The sequence below is a fragment of the Orcinus orca genome, chromosome 3 (assembly GCF_937001465.1).
Source record: "Orcinus orca chromosome 3, mOrcOrc1.1, whole genome shotgun sequence".
NCBI classification, from domain to species: Eukaryota; Metazoa; Chordata; class Mammalia; order Artiodactyla; family Delphinidae; genus Orcinus; species Orcinus orca.
The window spans coordinates 19,256,917-19,270,367 of record NC_064561.1 but is presented as its reverse complement, the minus strand read 5'-3'; the positions used below and the strand labels follow the sequence as shown (position 1 = coordinate 19,270,367).

General features: G+C 59.3%; 1 protein-coding gene and 1 pseudogene across 3 annotated transcripts; one reads left to right on the top strand and one right to left on the bottom strand.

Annotated features, from left to right (window-relative positions):
• LOC117198412 (glycine cleavage system H protein, mitochondrial-like) overlaps window positions 1-352 on the bottom strand; it is a 42,622-nt pseudogene extending 42,270 nt beyond the window's left edge.
• Window positions 353-572: 220 nt separating this feature from the next.
• N4BP3 (NEDD4 binding protein 3) lies at window positions 573-12,676 on the top strand. 3 transcript variants are annotated; one of them, XM_033414916.2, is made up of 5 exons: window positions 573-763; window positions 5,960-6,307; window positions 6,806-7,321; window positions 7,764-7,991; window positions 8,116-12,676. In XM_033414916.2, the coding sequence occupies exons 2-5, from the start codon at window positions 5,987-5,989 to the stop codon at window positions 8,641-8,643; spliced, it is 1,593 nt and encodes a 530-aa protein (XP_033270807.1). In that variant the 5' UTR covers window positions 573-763; window positions 5,960-5,986; the 3' UTR covers window positions 8,644-12,676. The 3 variants fall into 3 exon arrangements, with proteins under 3 accessions (XP_033270807.1, XP_004284838.1, XP_033270806.1); XM_004284790.4 differs by having other exon boundaries at window positions 5,957-6,307; XM_033414915.2 differs by having other exon boundaries at window positions 5,802-6,307.
• The last annotated feature ends 775 nt before the right edge of the window (window positions 12,677-13,451 follow it).

Genomic DNA, 13,451 nt, shown 5'->3' with positions numbered 1-13,451 from the left:
GGCATTTATTATTTATTATTGTAACCACATCAACTCTGTGGTTACCCATTAACCTTGGGTAAATGTCTCCACTCCTCTCGGAGTACTGTTTTGCTCAGCCTTCAAAAGGGAATAATACTGCTTACCTAAGAGGAGGCGGCGAGAATCAAGGAGGTGATGGACGGAACGCGCCTCTTCCGAAGCTGTCGGGTTCTGGAAACCGAGACGGGCGAGCGAGGCAGGAGGAGAGGAGACGGCAGCGGAGGAGCGGGACGGGCTGGGCGCCCTCTGGGAGCATCGGCCACGTTTCGGGCTGCGGACTGGCCCGGGTCCGAGCTGGCGCACACCGGGCGGCCGCGGCGCCCAGCGCAACCGGCAGGGAGCTCAGGCGCCACCGCCGCGCGGGATCTCGGCAGGCTGGGTTAGGCTGGAGCCGAGAGCCCGGGCGGGGCTCAGGTTGGCACGCACTGGGCGGGGGTGGCCCCTGTCCCCGCCCCCCACATCCGGGGGCCTGGGCCTGGCTGTGGGCCGGCCGCGAGCCAGTGAGTCAGGCCGGGTTTTCCCTCCGCCTCTGGGGAAGGCTAGGGAGCGCTGCCGAACGAATTGGCGTCTGTCCCTCGCCAATCCGGCTTCGGCGCCCGCCCGCCCGCGTTTTTCCTGCGCCTGCCGCCTGGCCGCTCCATCCTGGTTCGCAGTCTCTGCTGGAGCCGGCGCCCTGGAGGGAAGGTTCAAGTCCGCGCAAGGGAGCTGCAGCGCGCGAGAGGTACAGAGCGGAGCCGGCATGGTGAGTGGGGCGCGTAGCGGCCTGGGGCCGGACTCGGGCGGGTGGGGCCGGCCGCCGAGGTCTAGCTTACCCGGCGACCTTGGCCAAGCCGGAGCCCTACGCCGGCCGAGGTTCACGGCTGAGAAGTGAGCGAGGGTGGCAAGATGCAGTGTGCGCCCAGGTACCCCTTGCTTCCAGATACCGAAGCACTGAGGTGCGGGATCGGGGACCGTCCGCGAGCAGGGACGCTCTGCTGGGAGGGCGGGCGGCAGGTTACGCTGCAAACGCGCTTTCCTTGGGGCAGCTCCTGGGACCCCTGCACCACTGCTGGGGTGGGGCAGTTGCCCTTGGCGCTGGAGCCTGACCTCGGCTTCCCTGCCCCCAGGCTATCCGCTCGGGGCAAGCCTTAGAGAGGAGCCTGGAAGAGACATCCCCTTCCCGCCCCTCAGGTAGCTGGAGGACCTCCCGCAGTTCTGGGGGAGCCCTCGCCTCGGCCACAGCCTTCCCCGGGGAAATTACATGGAGATGCCAACCTCGCCTGCCCCTCCACCTTACCCACGAGACCCCTCTCCTGCCCTCTCCCGCCCCCTCCGGGGTCCCCGCTTCCTCCGCTAACCCCCTACCCTGTACGAGCGGCAGCTGCCAGCCTGCTGCCAGGGGTCCCATGAATAGGGGACGCTCCCAGGTCTTGAGCACCATCCCAGTCTGGCCACAACCTTTGGCCAAAGTGAGGGCCCGCCTGGGGTCGGGCGGAAATCGGGGCCCTGACTGCGTCCAGGAAAAGGACTGGGACCTGTCATCTCCCACCCAGCAATCTCCCCGCCTCCACGAGCAGATCGGGGCTCTCCTCGCTTGCACCAGGAGCTCAGCCTGTCCCTCGGCCTCGGTGCTCCCTGCCCGGCCTAGGGAGGGACAGAGGCAGGAGGCTATCCTGGGCCCGGTGATCGGCCTCCTCCCAGAGCCCTTTTAGGCAGGGCTTCTCTCTCTATCGGCTGGCTGTGTGTGGGTGTGTATGTGCGAGACTGAATGAATGCAGCCAGCCTGCTCCCGCCACCGCCTATAGAGCTAGCAGCTTCCAGGGCTCAGAGTCCAAATGCAGCCGTGCTTCCACTATTTCTTCCTGACCCAGGGGCAAGGAGGGGGGATTACAGGCTGAGGGGACGGAGATCCAAACCAACTTGGTTGCAGGTGCCCTTGCGAGTGTGGGGAGCTGAGCAGATATAATACACAGCAGTGTGTGCCCATGGAGGGCAGCTGGGACAGCCTGGAGCAGAAGAGAGGGCCTTGCCTGGGCAGTTGGGATTGCTCTTCATGTGGGATCTTAGGCAGCTCACCTCTTTCTGGGCCTCAGTTTCCCTAGCTGTAAGATGGGGTAAGGGTAACTACTGTCTTCCCCGCCTCCATGAGGCTGTCGTGGAGATGAGATGATGAAACAAAAGGGCTGATAAAAACTGTAGAGTGCCGTGCAACTGTAAGTGACCATATAGTGATACTAAGAATCACTCCTGCAGCATTTAGACGCTGGACTCTGCCTTTTCACAGGTCGAAGTGGGACTAGGGAATGCCAGCCTCTCCCATTCCCTCCTTGGGCCCCTCTTACTGACTGCCCCCTCTTTTGGAGCTGGGACATTCCAGTCCCATTCCTCAGGGGCAGCTGCAGTCATGCCCCTCAGCAAAGCTGATCCCAAAGCAGGTGGTGGGACCCTCCCCTGGGGCCAGGGCTCAAGAGGGGCTAAAGGCAGCCAAGGCCAGACTGGGAGCTTCCTACCCGAGTACTCTGGGTGCACCCCAGAGGAGATGCACAGTGGGGTCAGGGCAGGCTTCTAAACGTGGGGAGCCTGTGTACAGTTTCCTATGCAGCTGAACGTGACCTTAGGCATGTTTTACCTCCTGGGCCTCAGTTTTCTCTTCTGAAGTGGGGGATGACAATATTCCCTTCCCATGTGTGTTGTGAGCACGTGGTAGGCCCAGCAGCAGGCTGACTCAACAAGGCACCCACCAAGGGATACTGGGATGCCTCCCTGAGTGTCCTCTCTTTTTCTGCTTCATGGCCAGGGTGGTCCCCCAGCCCTGTTCTCCTGTCTCCACCAAGGGTTCGTCCAAAGGAGATGCTCCCAGTGTCCGGGCTCTCCGTGTTTCTGGCTAATCTTGGAGCGGGTGGAGGGGGAGGTGGAAGCAGGAGTAAAGGGGCCCTGTTGGGGCTAACCGGGACCTGTGCAGAATAGGACCTATGTGGCCCAGCCGAAACCTTGCTGGCAGGGCGGTGGGGTGGTGGTGGTGAGGTTCAGCTCTGTGCAGAGCTCTGGTCCCCAGGCACATAATGAGTTCTGGGCGGGGAAGCCCAGGCACTTGGAGGAGGAGGCCCTGTTTTTCGCTCTGGCGGTCCCAGAGAGGCTGCAAGGCACTTGCTGTCTCTCTCTCCCTCCTCCCCCCACACATCCTCTCCTGCACAGCTGCTCTGGCCTGAGTGGACCAGTCCCTGGGCTTCCAAGCAATGGGAAGGCATGTGTTTATTGGGGGTGTGGGGGAGGCAGGGGAGGTGGATGGACTCCTTTAGGAAAAAGGACTGTCCCCAGACTGAGACCTGGGCAGGGTGGAGCCTCCCAAAAGCCAGGGGCCTTGGCCCTACTGGGGGGGCTAATAATATAGCCAGAGAAGTTATCTAGGAGGGGTGGAGGGTGGAGAGTGGGGGCCTTAGGGAAAGACAAAGGGAAGGGCTGTTTTTGCCCCTCCATCTAGCTCCATAGTTATTTCAAATTGCTCAACTCACTTGTGGAGAAAAGCCGATCGTGTGTGTGTGTGTGTGTGTGTGTGTGTGTGTGTGTGTGTGTGTGTGTGCATGCGCACACATACACACACTCCCCTACATCTAGCAGCCTTGGGGCTAGGGAGGACAATATGTATTCGTGCGTTATGTGTGTGTCTGGAAGGTGATCAGTGCTGTGTGGATGACCTTGAGCGTGACTGTGTCTGCTGTTGGATCCTCTCTGTGTCCTCTAACGGAGGAACTTATGTGCCGCTGGTGGCACTGACTGGACTGCCGTATGTGTGTGGTGTATGTGCTGTTTTGGCCCATGGCTGCCTCTCCCCTGGACCTGAGACCCTTTGTGGGGATTATGGAGTGTCGGTTATTGCTCCCTGAGATAGGAAATGAGGCTCTGGCCAGCAGACGTGAGGCACTGTGTGTTTGGGATAAAGTGGGCATATTTGGCACCACTGCCACCATCCCAGCCACCATGCTCTCACCAGGTTTACAGTTCACAAGCCCTTTCACCTCCCCATCTCTGTGACTGTCACAGCAACCCTATAAGGATGGCAGGGCAGGTAGAGTCTTTCCCACTTTGGGGAAAGGTGGGGAAACTGAGGCATGGCGAAGGGAGGTGCTTCGTGGAGAGATGGTGTGAGAGTGTGCTGGAGACCACATTCTCTGCTGTCTACCTCCCCAAGAAGCAGTGACAGGAGTTCAGTGGGCTGTGTGACACAGCGGTGTCTGTTGCCGGGTGGGCTTGTCATGGTGAGGGGGTGTCAGATTGGGGGCCAAGATGCTTCAATTCCAACTCTTGGGCTGTGGGTGACATCCTGGGTCCCCACTAGACATTTGGCAGTCGTGTTACTAGAATCACAGGCATCCTCACTCTGACCAGCTCTGTGACCTTGGGCAAGCCACTTCACCTTTCGGAGCCCCAGTGCCCTTACCTAAAAAACCAGATAGTTAACCATATGCCAGGGCTCCGTGAAACCCCTACGCAGGGCCATGTCACTGTAGGTGCCCAGCACCTGTCATTCCTTATCTGGATGACTCTCTTAACCCTGTGTGGCTTGTGACACCCCCAGAGAGGTTGAGCTGTCTGGGGGCTGGTAGGGGAGGGTTGGGAAGGTTGCTTTTGCCCAGGGTGAGATTGAGGGCCACAGGGTGTGGGGGCAGGGCTGTGCCCTTCCACCCCCCTCCCTCCTTCCCACTCCCTGTGAGCTTTGTGTTCTACAAACACAAAACCTGGAAATGGTTGAGGAAGATGGAACCTCCTAACCATTGTTTGGAGCGGGAGTCAGTGTCCCGGAAGCATATTGGGTTGTGGGGCAGGGCGGGGGGATGGACTGGCAGCTGCATTGTGCCTGCTGGGTGTCTGTCCGTGAATGGGAACAGCTGGGTGGGAGGCAGAGAAGGTGGCGTTCATTCACTTGGCAAGTCCTTTCTGAGCACCTACTGTGTGCCAGGTGCTGGCCTGGATCCAGCGGGGCACTAGGGACAGGCCCTGCCCTCCACAGTGTGGTCCTAGCACAGGTGGGAGACCTGGTCGCTCAGGAACTTGCTGGCGGCGTTCACGTGTCTACCAGCTAAGCTCAGCTTCAGCCAGCCTGTGTTGATCCTGGCTGTAGGCCAGGCCCTGGACTGGGCGTTTTGTCCTCTAATCTTAGTCAGTCCTCCCAGCATCCCTGAGTGATAAGAGTTGTCATGGCCATTGTCCAGATGAGGAAGCCAGAGCCCACACACTGACTGGTTCCACACATTGGGTCAGGATTTGGGTCCCGCTGCCTGGTGGTGGGCTTTGGAGGGGCAGCATATACAGGGGCTGGCAGGGCTCCAGCTGCCCCTTCCCCCTGCCTCGCACCACTGCCCCAACATGGACACCTGTTCCGGAACTTGTGGCCATTGTTCCCACCGTCCTTCCCCTCGGGCCCTTCCTGTTTGTATCCGTCGTGCGGTAGCCCCCAACCCCACCCGTGCCAGGTGTTTCCCTTGGGAAAACTCTGACCCTCTGCAGGAAGAGGGGTTGAGTGGGGTTTTCCCCCTCCCAAGGGAAGAAGGAATGGAAATTCTGAGGCCACCAGCCCTGGTTCTCTGGTGCCCTCTGCCCACCCACAACATTAGGTGCCTGGCAAGAGAATGAACAAAGTTAGAGTCAGACAGCGATGGAGTCCTCAGCTGGCCCAGTCCTGGGAGGGGCCCCTATCCTGCTGCTTCAGGTCTTGGTCCCCCGTGACCCCAGTCATACCCTGGCCCCTAGTCGGAGCTGGAGCACTAGACAGGTGGCCTTGGGACCTCTACTCCTTTCTCTAGGAATCCTGTCCTGGATTCTCTCTGGAACCCACATCTGCCACTCCTGGGTGGGCCAGGTGGGGAGCTGACACAGAGAGCAAGCACTTGGTTTTAGGGCATCAGGGGAGTTGGGCAGCAAGCGCCTACCTGCTCTGATGGAGCCTCCCGACCCCCAGAAGCAGCCGCCTGTGCCCTGGTGAAACTTCATGGCCACAGCCCCAGGCCCTGCTGGCATTGCCATGGGCAACGTGGGCAGCCTGTTGGAACGGCAGGACATTTCCCCTGAAGAGCTACGGGCAGCACTCGCAGGGTCTCGGGGCTCCCGCCAGCCTGATGGGCTGTTCCGGAAAAGCTTGGGCCAGCGTGAGCTCTTCAGCTACCTGCACCTCCCCAAGAAGGACAGCAAGACCACCAAGCGGGCCTCTCGGAACGAGCCTGCCGACTATGCCACCCTCTACTACCAGGAACATCCTCGGGCCGGTGACTTCAGCAAGACTTCGCTGCCTGAGCGGGGTCGTTTTGACAAGGTGTGCCTCTGCCGTGCCCCTCCCTACTGTGGTAGTGTGGGGATGGGGGCTTCCTTGGAGACCCTGATGCTGGGATGGGATGTGAAAGTCTTTTTTTTTTTTTTTTAATAACATGCGGAATTTTTTTAAAATATATAATTTATTTATTTGGTTGCACTGGGTCTTAGTTGCGGCAAGTGGGCTCCTTAGTTGCGGCACATGGGCTCCTTAGTTATGGCAGGTGGCCTCCTTAGTTGCAGCATGCATGTGGGATTTAGTTCCCTGACCAGGGATTGAACTGGGGCCCCTTGCATCGGAGCGCAGAGTCTTAACCACTGCGCCACCAGGGAAGTCCCATGGAAGTGTTGCTATGGGCAGGCTTGAGACTTGGTCACTGCCTCTTGGTGACATGTCCCCCATGTTCTCAAAGAGGATTCCCAGGGGCTGCGGGAGGGAGCATCGGAGGGCAGAGCAGAGCAGTCAGCCCAGGGTCTCATTCCTGCCCTCTCTTCCTGGCAGTGCCACATTCGCCCATCAGTATTCAAGCCGACAGTGGGCACCGGGAAAGGCTTCCTGTCCACGCAGAGCCTGGCGGCCCACAAGGGTCAGAAGCTGTGGCGCAGCAATGGCAGCCTGCACACGCTGGCCTGCCACCCTCCCCTGAGCCCAGGGCCCCGGGCCAGCCAGGCCCAGGCCCGTGCCCAGCTGCTGCACGCCCTCAGCCTGGATGAGGGTGGCCCTGAGCCCGAGCCCAGTCTGTCCGACTCCTCCAGTGGAGGCAGCTTTGGCCGCAGTCCCAGCACTGGTCCCGGCCCCTTCTGCTCCTCCCTGGGCCACACTAACCACCTCGGGGGCTCCCTGGACCGGGCCTCACGGGGTCCCAAGGAGGCTGTGCTGAGCTGCTTGCCTGAACCACCACCCCGCTACGAGTTCTCCTGCCCCACTGCCGAGGACATGGTGGCCGTGCTGCCCGACACCTGTGAGGAGCTCAAGAGGGGCCTCAGTGATGAGAATGGCACCAACCCCTTCACGCAGGTGAGAGCAGCCCCTGCCTTGGTGTGCTGTTCTGTCCCTTGGCATTAGAGTACAGGGCAAACAGGGTCACCAGCCAGCTCTCCCACATGGCTCTGGGCACAAGAGAATAAGGAAGAGAGAGGTAATTTGGCTCCTCTCCCCAAGCCCCACGTGGTGGGGATGTCATGGCATTGGTGGTCCTTGCTGGGAGTTGGGTGGGAGCGAGACTCCCTGGGAGGGCCATGTGTTGAGGACACTTCACCTCTGGAGGACATCGTGGGTTAGGGCACATGTGTGGCCAGAGCATTGGACCCTGGACCCTGTGGTGTTGAGGCACAGGATGTTAGAAGCAGCTGGAGTGTTGGATCTGTGGGCCAGCCATGGGAGTGCAGGCAGTCGGTGTCCGGGAGGCAGGGCCGTGTGTGGATATCAGGGCATGGCAGGTGCCTCTTCCTCTTGGCAGGTGCTGGAGGAGCGCCAGCGTCTGTGGCTGTCTGAGCTGAAGCGCCTATACGTGGAGCAGTTGCATGAGGTGACCCAGAAGGCCGAGCGTAGTGAGCGCAACCTCCAGCTGCAGCTGTTCATGGCCCAGCAGGAGCAACGGCGCCTACGCAAGGAGCTGCGGGCACAGCAGGGCCTGGGCCCAGAGGCCGATCCCAGTGCCCGATCAGAGGAAGAAACCCGATGGGAGGTGAGAGACTAGGCATTCAGAAACTCCTGCCCTCATTACTGTCATCCCATCCTCTAGCTGCCTTCCAACTGGTCCCCCCTTACCCTGCTTTGCTTGGCTCTTGCCCATCCCTGTCCCCCTTCAGGTGTGCCAGAAGACAGCAGAGATTAGCCTCCTGAAGCAGCAGCTGCGGGAGGCCCAGGCTGAGCTGGCACAGAAGCTTGCTGAGATATTCAGCCTGAAGACGCAACTTCGGGGCAGCCGGGTGCAAGCCCAGGCCCAGGACGCAGAGCTGGCCCAGCTGCGAGAGGCTGTGCGGAGCCTGCAGGAGCAGGCCCCTCGGGAGGAGGCCCCAGGCAGCTGTGAGACCGACGACTGCAAGAGCAGGGGGCTGCTGGGGGAGGCAGGAGGCAGTGAGGCCGGCGATGGTGCCGAGCAGCTGCGGGCTGAGCTGCTGAAGGAGCGGCTCCGGGGCCAGGAGCAGGCGCTGCGCTTTGAGCAGGAGCGGCGGATATGGCAGGAGGAGAAGGAGCGGGTGCTGCGCTACCAGCGGGAGATCCAGGGGGGCTACATGGACATGTACCACCGCAACCAGGTGCTGGAACAGGAGCTGCGGGCACTGCGGGAGCCCCTCGCGCCCTGGAGCCCTCGGCTTGAGTCCTCCAAGATCTGAGGCCAGCGGAGTGAGCTGACAGCAGAAGCACTGTCAGAAGATGGCTTGCACAAGCCCACTCTGAGACGGCCAGCTCCTTCCTTACGTTGGTCTGGGGCAGAATCTGCTGTGACCAGCCAAAGATGGAGAGGCTCGCTGAGAGGAGGGATCCAGTGGGGCTGTGGGCTGGATGGGTGCCAGCAGCAGGAGCCAGGGCAAGGCCCTACTGGCTGAGGAATACCCAGGCAGAGCCCAGCCCTGCTCTCTGAAGTAGGTGTGGCCCAGGAAAGGAGGTTTGGGAGTGAAGAGCCCTGTGATGCAAAAGGGCCAGTGTGAGGGAGGGAGACTGGGGTGGGAACATTGGCCTCCCCAGAATAAAATCACATTTTCTACGAGGAGGCACCAGGTGATGATGTTGGGCCTGTCCCTGACCTGAGTCCAGAGGATCGTGGACGGTCAGGGTTAGGGCTGTTGTCCCAGGCTGTAGCTCCACCATGTTCATGGTCAGTGGGGAGGGTATGCCTTGTGCCTCTGTGTGCAGCTGCTGGACATGCACGTTGGGGACTGGAGGAATCCTTGCCCTGGCACCACAGAGTTCCTTAGCTGCCATGTGGGATGAAATTCCTTTCTTTAGCATCAGTGGGACTTTTCAGAAGGCAAGTCAGCCAAGGTATTGCTATAACATGAAACGACATCCTCTTTTTGGAAAGGCTGGGCCCCAGGTTCCCAGGCCCAGCTGGATGCGGGGCCGGCCTAACACAGCTTCTGCTGGAGAACCTTAAGCCTCCAGGAGGGGCCCTGCCCCTCCCAGAACATACCTCCCACCTTTCTCTCTGGCTTGTGCACCCCTCCCTCCGTTGGGATGAGGGCCCTGGGAAGGTGCGGGAGATGAGGCAGAGAAAGCTTGGTAAAGGGCCAGAACCACAGCCCTTTACCACAGAACCACAGGGAATGTGGACATTTCCCTGTAGGCATGGGGGGCCATGGGGTATTCTTGAGCAGGAGTGAGATATGATCTGATTTGTATTCTGGAAAGTTCTTTCCTGGACGGAAGCACCCCCATCCCTGGCCCTGCATTTGGCTCCGTGACCCTTGCTCTTAGCCAAGGCTGGTCCTTGGCCCCTAAAACCCACTCCCATCCTTGCCCTCTCAGACATCTGGCTTCCCCTCTGGCCCATTGCTCCCTCCTGGGTGGGTGATCTGGAGCGCAGAACAAGTCTGGCTGTGCAAGAGGCATCTCCCTAGCCCTTGCTCTGGAGACACATCTGTAAGTGTCCTTACAGATGCATCCGTGTAACTGCTGCCATGCGTGGAGCGCTTCCTGCCTGCCTGGTGCTGTGTTAGGCTGTCAGGGCATGGGGAGGTCAGGGTTGAATGAGATGTGCTTCCTGCCACAGAAGTCTCCCTCCCAGGCCCAGTCATGGTGGGGCAGTGGCCACGTCTGAGATCTCTGCAGAGACCCCCAGTTTGTTCCCTAATGGCTGTGATCAGCTCCTTCCCTGGCCACGCCTGGCAGCCCCCTCAGGCCCCAACAAGTGGGTCCTGGTGGTGGAGTGGAGTCGCTGTGCAGGGGTCTGGATGCAGCTGTGGAGTGTGAGCCAATGTGCCCCGCCTTTTTAGGGCAGAGCAGGGTGTGTGTTGTCTGCCGTGGGGGTGGTGTGTTTATGTGTGTGAGTGTCAGGTGTGTATAGTAGAGATGTGCTGTGGGTGGTGGGTGTGTCTAAGGGGGTGTGTTTGGGGTTCCTGGGTTGGAGGCCTAGAGGGCTGCTTCCTGGTCCCTCCCTCTGTTGCATTCTTTCCCACCAGTCTCAGCCCCTTTTAGCACTGACCAGGCTTGCCTGGAGCCTGTGGCCAGGGCAGACCCCTGGGCCTAGCTGAGACCCATCTGGGCTCACCCCTGAGCCCAGGTCCTCTGCCTGGGGAGGGAAAGCAGGGACACTTGGGTTAGGCTGGCCTGTCCATGACAGGCCTTGATACCCATTTCACACACCCCTTCTAATCGAGGTTTCTGGGTCAATGGTTCCTCCGAAGGGCCCTCCAGAGCTCAGTGCTAGCCTGAAGACTGAGTCACCCCCAGGGCCTGGAGCTGGTCAGGCTGGGTGCCCACGTGCCCCACAGTGGCTGGGGTCCACCTTTTGGTGTCCCAGCTCTGCAGAACAGCTCCCCACCCAGCAATTAGGGAGCTGGGCTGGCCAGTATAGCCAGCGGGGAGTGGGCGGGCGGTACCAAAACTTGGCAGCTGTGCCAGAAACCAAAGCCAGGCCCAGATGTAGGGGGAGGGCACGAGAGAGCCGAAGCTGGGGTGGCTCAGAGGGAACCAGATCCCTGTGAGCTCATCCCTGCTGGGAAAACCAGTTCCCTGTCCCCAAGCCGGCTGGGTGGCTCTGGGGCCAGCCGATCACAGGTGCCACTGTAGTGGCTACTGCTTGGGGCAGCCCCTCTGTCCTGCCCCTGGTGGACCCCTCAGCTCCCCAGCTGTCCTCAGACCCCCTCCCCCAGCAGACTAGGCCCAAGAGCTAATTCTCTCCGGACTGAGACTAGGTCCCTACACTGGGCTCCCTGCCCTTGGTCCCTCTTGTTCTCAGCTCAGATAGCTTCACACCCTCCAGTGGCTCCCTGGGCCCCTTAACCTGTCACTTGAGGCCTCTGACAGTCTCCCTCCAGGGTCACTGATAGTGGTGCCTCTCCTGATGCCAGCAACCCTCTGGGCCCTCATTCTCCAGATGCCCCCTCACAGTGCTCAGATCTTGCCTCCTTAGGAAAGCCTTCCCTGCACTGACACCCTGCCTAGGCAATTCCTCATTCCCTATGCCCACATCCCCTCCGTCTCTCCACCAGCTTTTTCTGTGCTGTTGGAATTGTCAGTTTGCCTCTGTTTCCACTGGGCTGTGGGCATGGTTGGGGCAGGGCCGGCTCTTCTGTTTTCATCCCCAGAGCCTGCTCTGGTTCCAGCCCAGCAGACACTGGGGGGCTTTGGAGTCAAGAGAGACCACACCCCTCCCCTGACTAGCATATGGATTCAAGCTGGTGGGCGGGGGGAAGAGGGCGAAGGCTCCAGCTCCAAGCATTCATTCACCTTTCGTGCCACCTGGTCTGAACCAGGTCTGTGCCAAGCACTGCCATTCACTGCACAGTGATGTACTGAGTGCCTCCCTCGGGGAGGAAGCCAAGGTGCTCAAAGCCTCTGCCCCCGTGGCCCTTCCCGGAGGGTGGGGGAGAGAGACAACACACACACAGGTCCACAGTAGTGACTGGGCCAGAAAAGTGCGAACATACAGAGGTGGGGACAACAGAGGCACCTCCACAGTGGTGAGCAAGTCAGCAGATCTCGGAGAAGGCAGAGGGAGCCCATCTGGGGGATGGAGAGTAAATTTCTTTGAGACTGGGGGAGCTGCAGGTATTAGGGAAACTTTTTCCAAAGAGGGTGCAGGTGACAATTCAGATTGCATAACCCACCACCCTAGTAGGTGGGGGCTTTACCCCTCTGTATTGGATTCAGGAAAGAAAAAGAATGTGCTGTTTCTTGAAACAAAAACAAAAGTGGAATAGGTCATGAGAGGTGAAGTTTGAGTGCCATGGGAGTTCAGAGGAGAGCTGGCTCACTTATCACTCCAGGTCATAGTGGGGCAGGGGGACAGATGTTGACCAAACTTTGGTCGGCCACTTCCGAGCTTTCTTTTTCACTGTGCCTTCCTTTGTCCTTATGCAGTCCAGTTCTAGCGAGAATCCTGCTAACTTAGGTTAGACAGAGTTCTCCCATCCTCCATATCTGATCACCTTCCATACCTAATCTGGTTCCTCAGCCTCCACCATCTCCAGGGTTATGTCTGGTCACTCTGGCCTGCCTTCACTGAGAATCCTCTGAAGTTGTTTAGCCAGTTCCCCCTGCACCTTGAGGTTTCCTCTTAGTAATTTTCCATCTGCTGACCTCCACCCTGCTCCTTGGCTATGAATTCAACATTTCCTGGTTATATTTGGAGTTGAGGCCACTCTCTGGCCCCTACCACAAAACCCCATTCCAGTAGCCCCCTTGAATAAAGTCTTCCTTACCATATTCTTTAACACGTGTCATGAGTAATTTTTTTCTTTAACAGGGGTAATCTTCTCAGAGGAGGGGAAGTTGTGGGTATTTCCTCTGGAGTAGGGTGAGATGAAGGCATTCCAGGATGGGCCTGGATTTGGTCACGGGGAAGCGTGTGGCAGGTCTATGAGAGGATCTTGTCTGGAAAGGGGTGAAAGGGGGCAAGCTGGACAGCCTGGCAAGCTGGCACAGAAGGACTTCACCTCCTGTGACTGTGGGTGGGTCCCTCAGGCAGCCAAGGGGAAGGGCCAGAACCAGGACCGGCTTTGTGTGTGTGTGACCTGTGTAGTCACCAAGGGCCCCACACTCAGAAGGGCCTTAGACTTGGTGCAATGCTCTGCTGTCATCATCCGGAAGTTAATGATGTTTGAACAAAGGGCCTCGCATTTTCATTTTGCTCTGGGGCCTGCAAATGATATAGCTGCTCCTGGCCTGAACCAAAGCTTTGCAAGGAATGGCAGGGGTAGGGAGAAACAGGAGACTGGTTGGGAGTCACCTGGAGGGTGGAAGGAAGAGCAGAGCCTGAGCGGGCAACTTGAACTGATGTTGAGCCCTGATGCTCCCAGGTTCTGCAGAAGGCAGGTGGTGGCTGCACTACCCGCTGTTGCCCCCCATCCCCCCAGCTATTCATCTTTTCCTAGCCTGGCCTTCCTGGACACACTCTGGGAGGCAAGGAAGGCTGTTTTTCAGGAGAGCACTCCAGGGCTTGTCCTCTCTATCAAGAACCTTTCTTCCCTCCCTCCCTCCC

Excerpts from the sequence above, each read along its gene's own strand:
- N4BP3 (XM_033414916.2), top strand. The coding sequence starts at position 5,987 with ATGGCCACAGCCCCAGGCCCTGCTGGCATTGCCATGGGCAACGTGGGC. Across the intron at positions 7,322-7,763 it reads GCACCAACCCCTTCACGCAG|GTGCTGGAGGAGCGCCAGCG; the intron begins GTGAGAGCAGCC and ends TCCTCTTGGCAG. Across the intron at positions 7,992-8,115 it reads AGGAAGAAACCCGATGGGAG|GTGTGCCAGAAGACAGCAGA; the intron begins GTGAGAGACTAG and ends GTCCCCCTTCAG.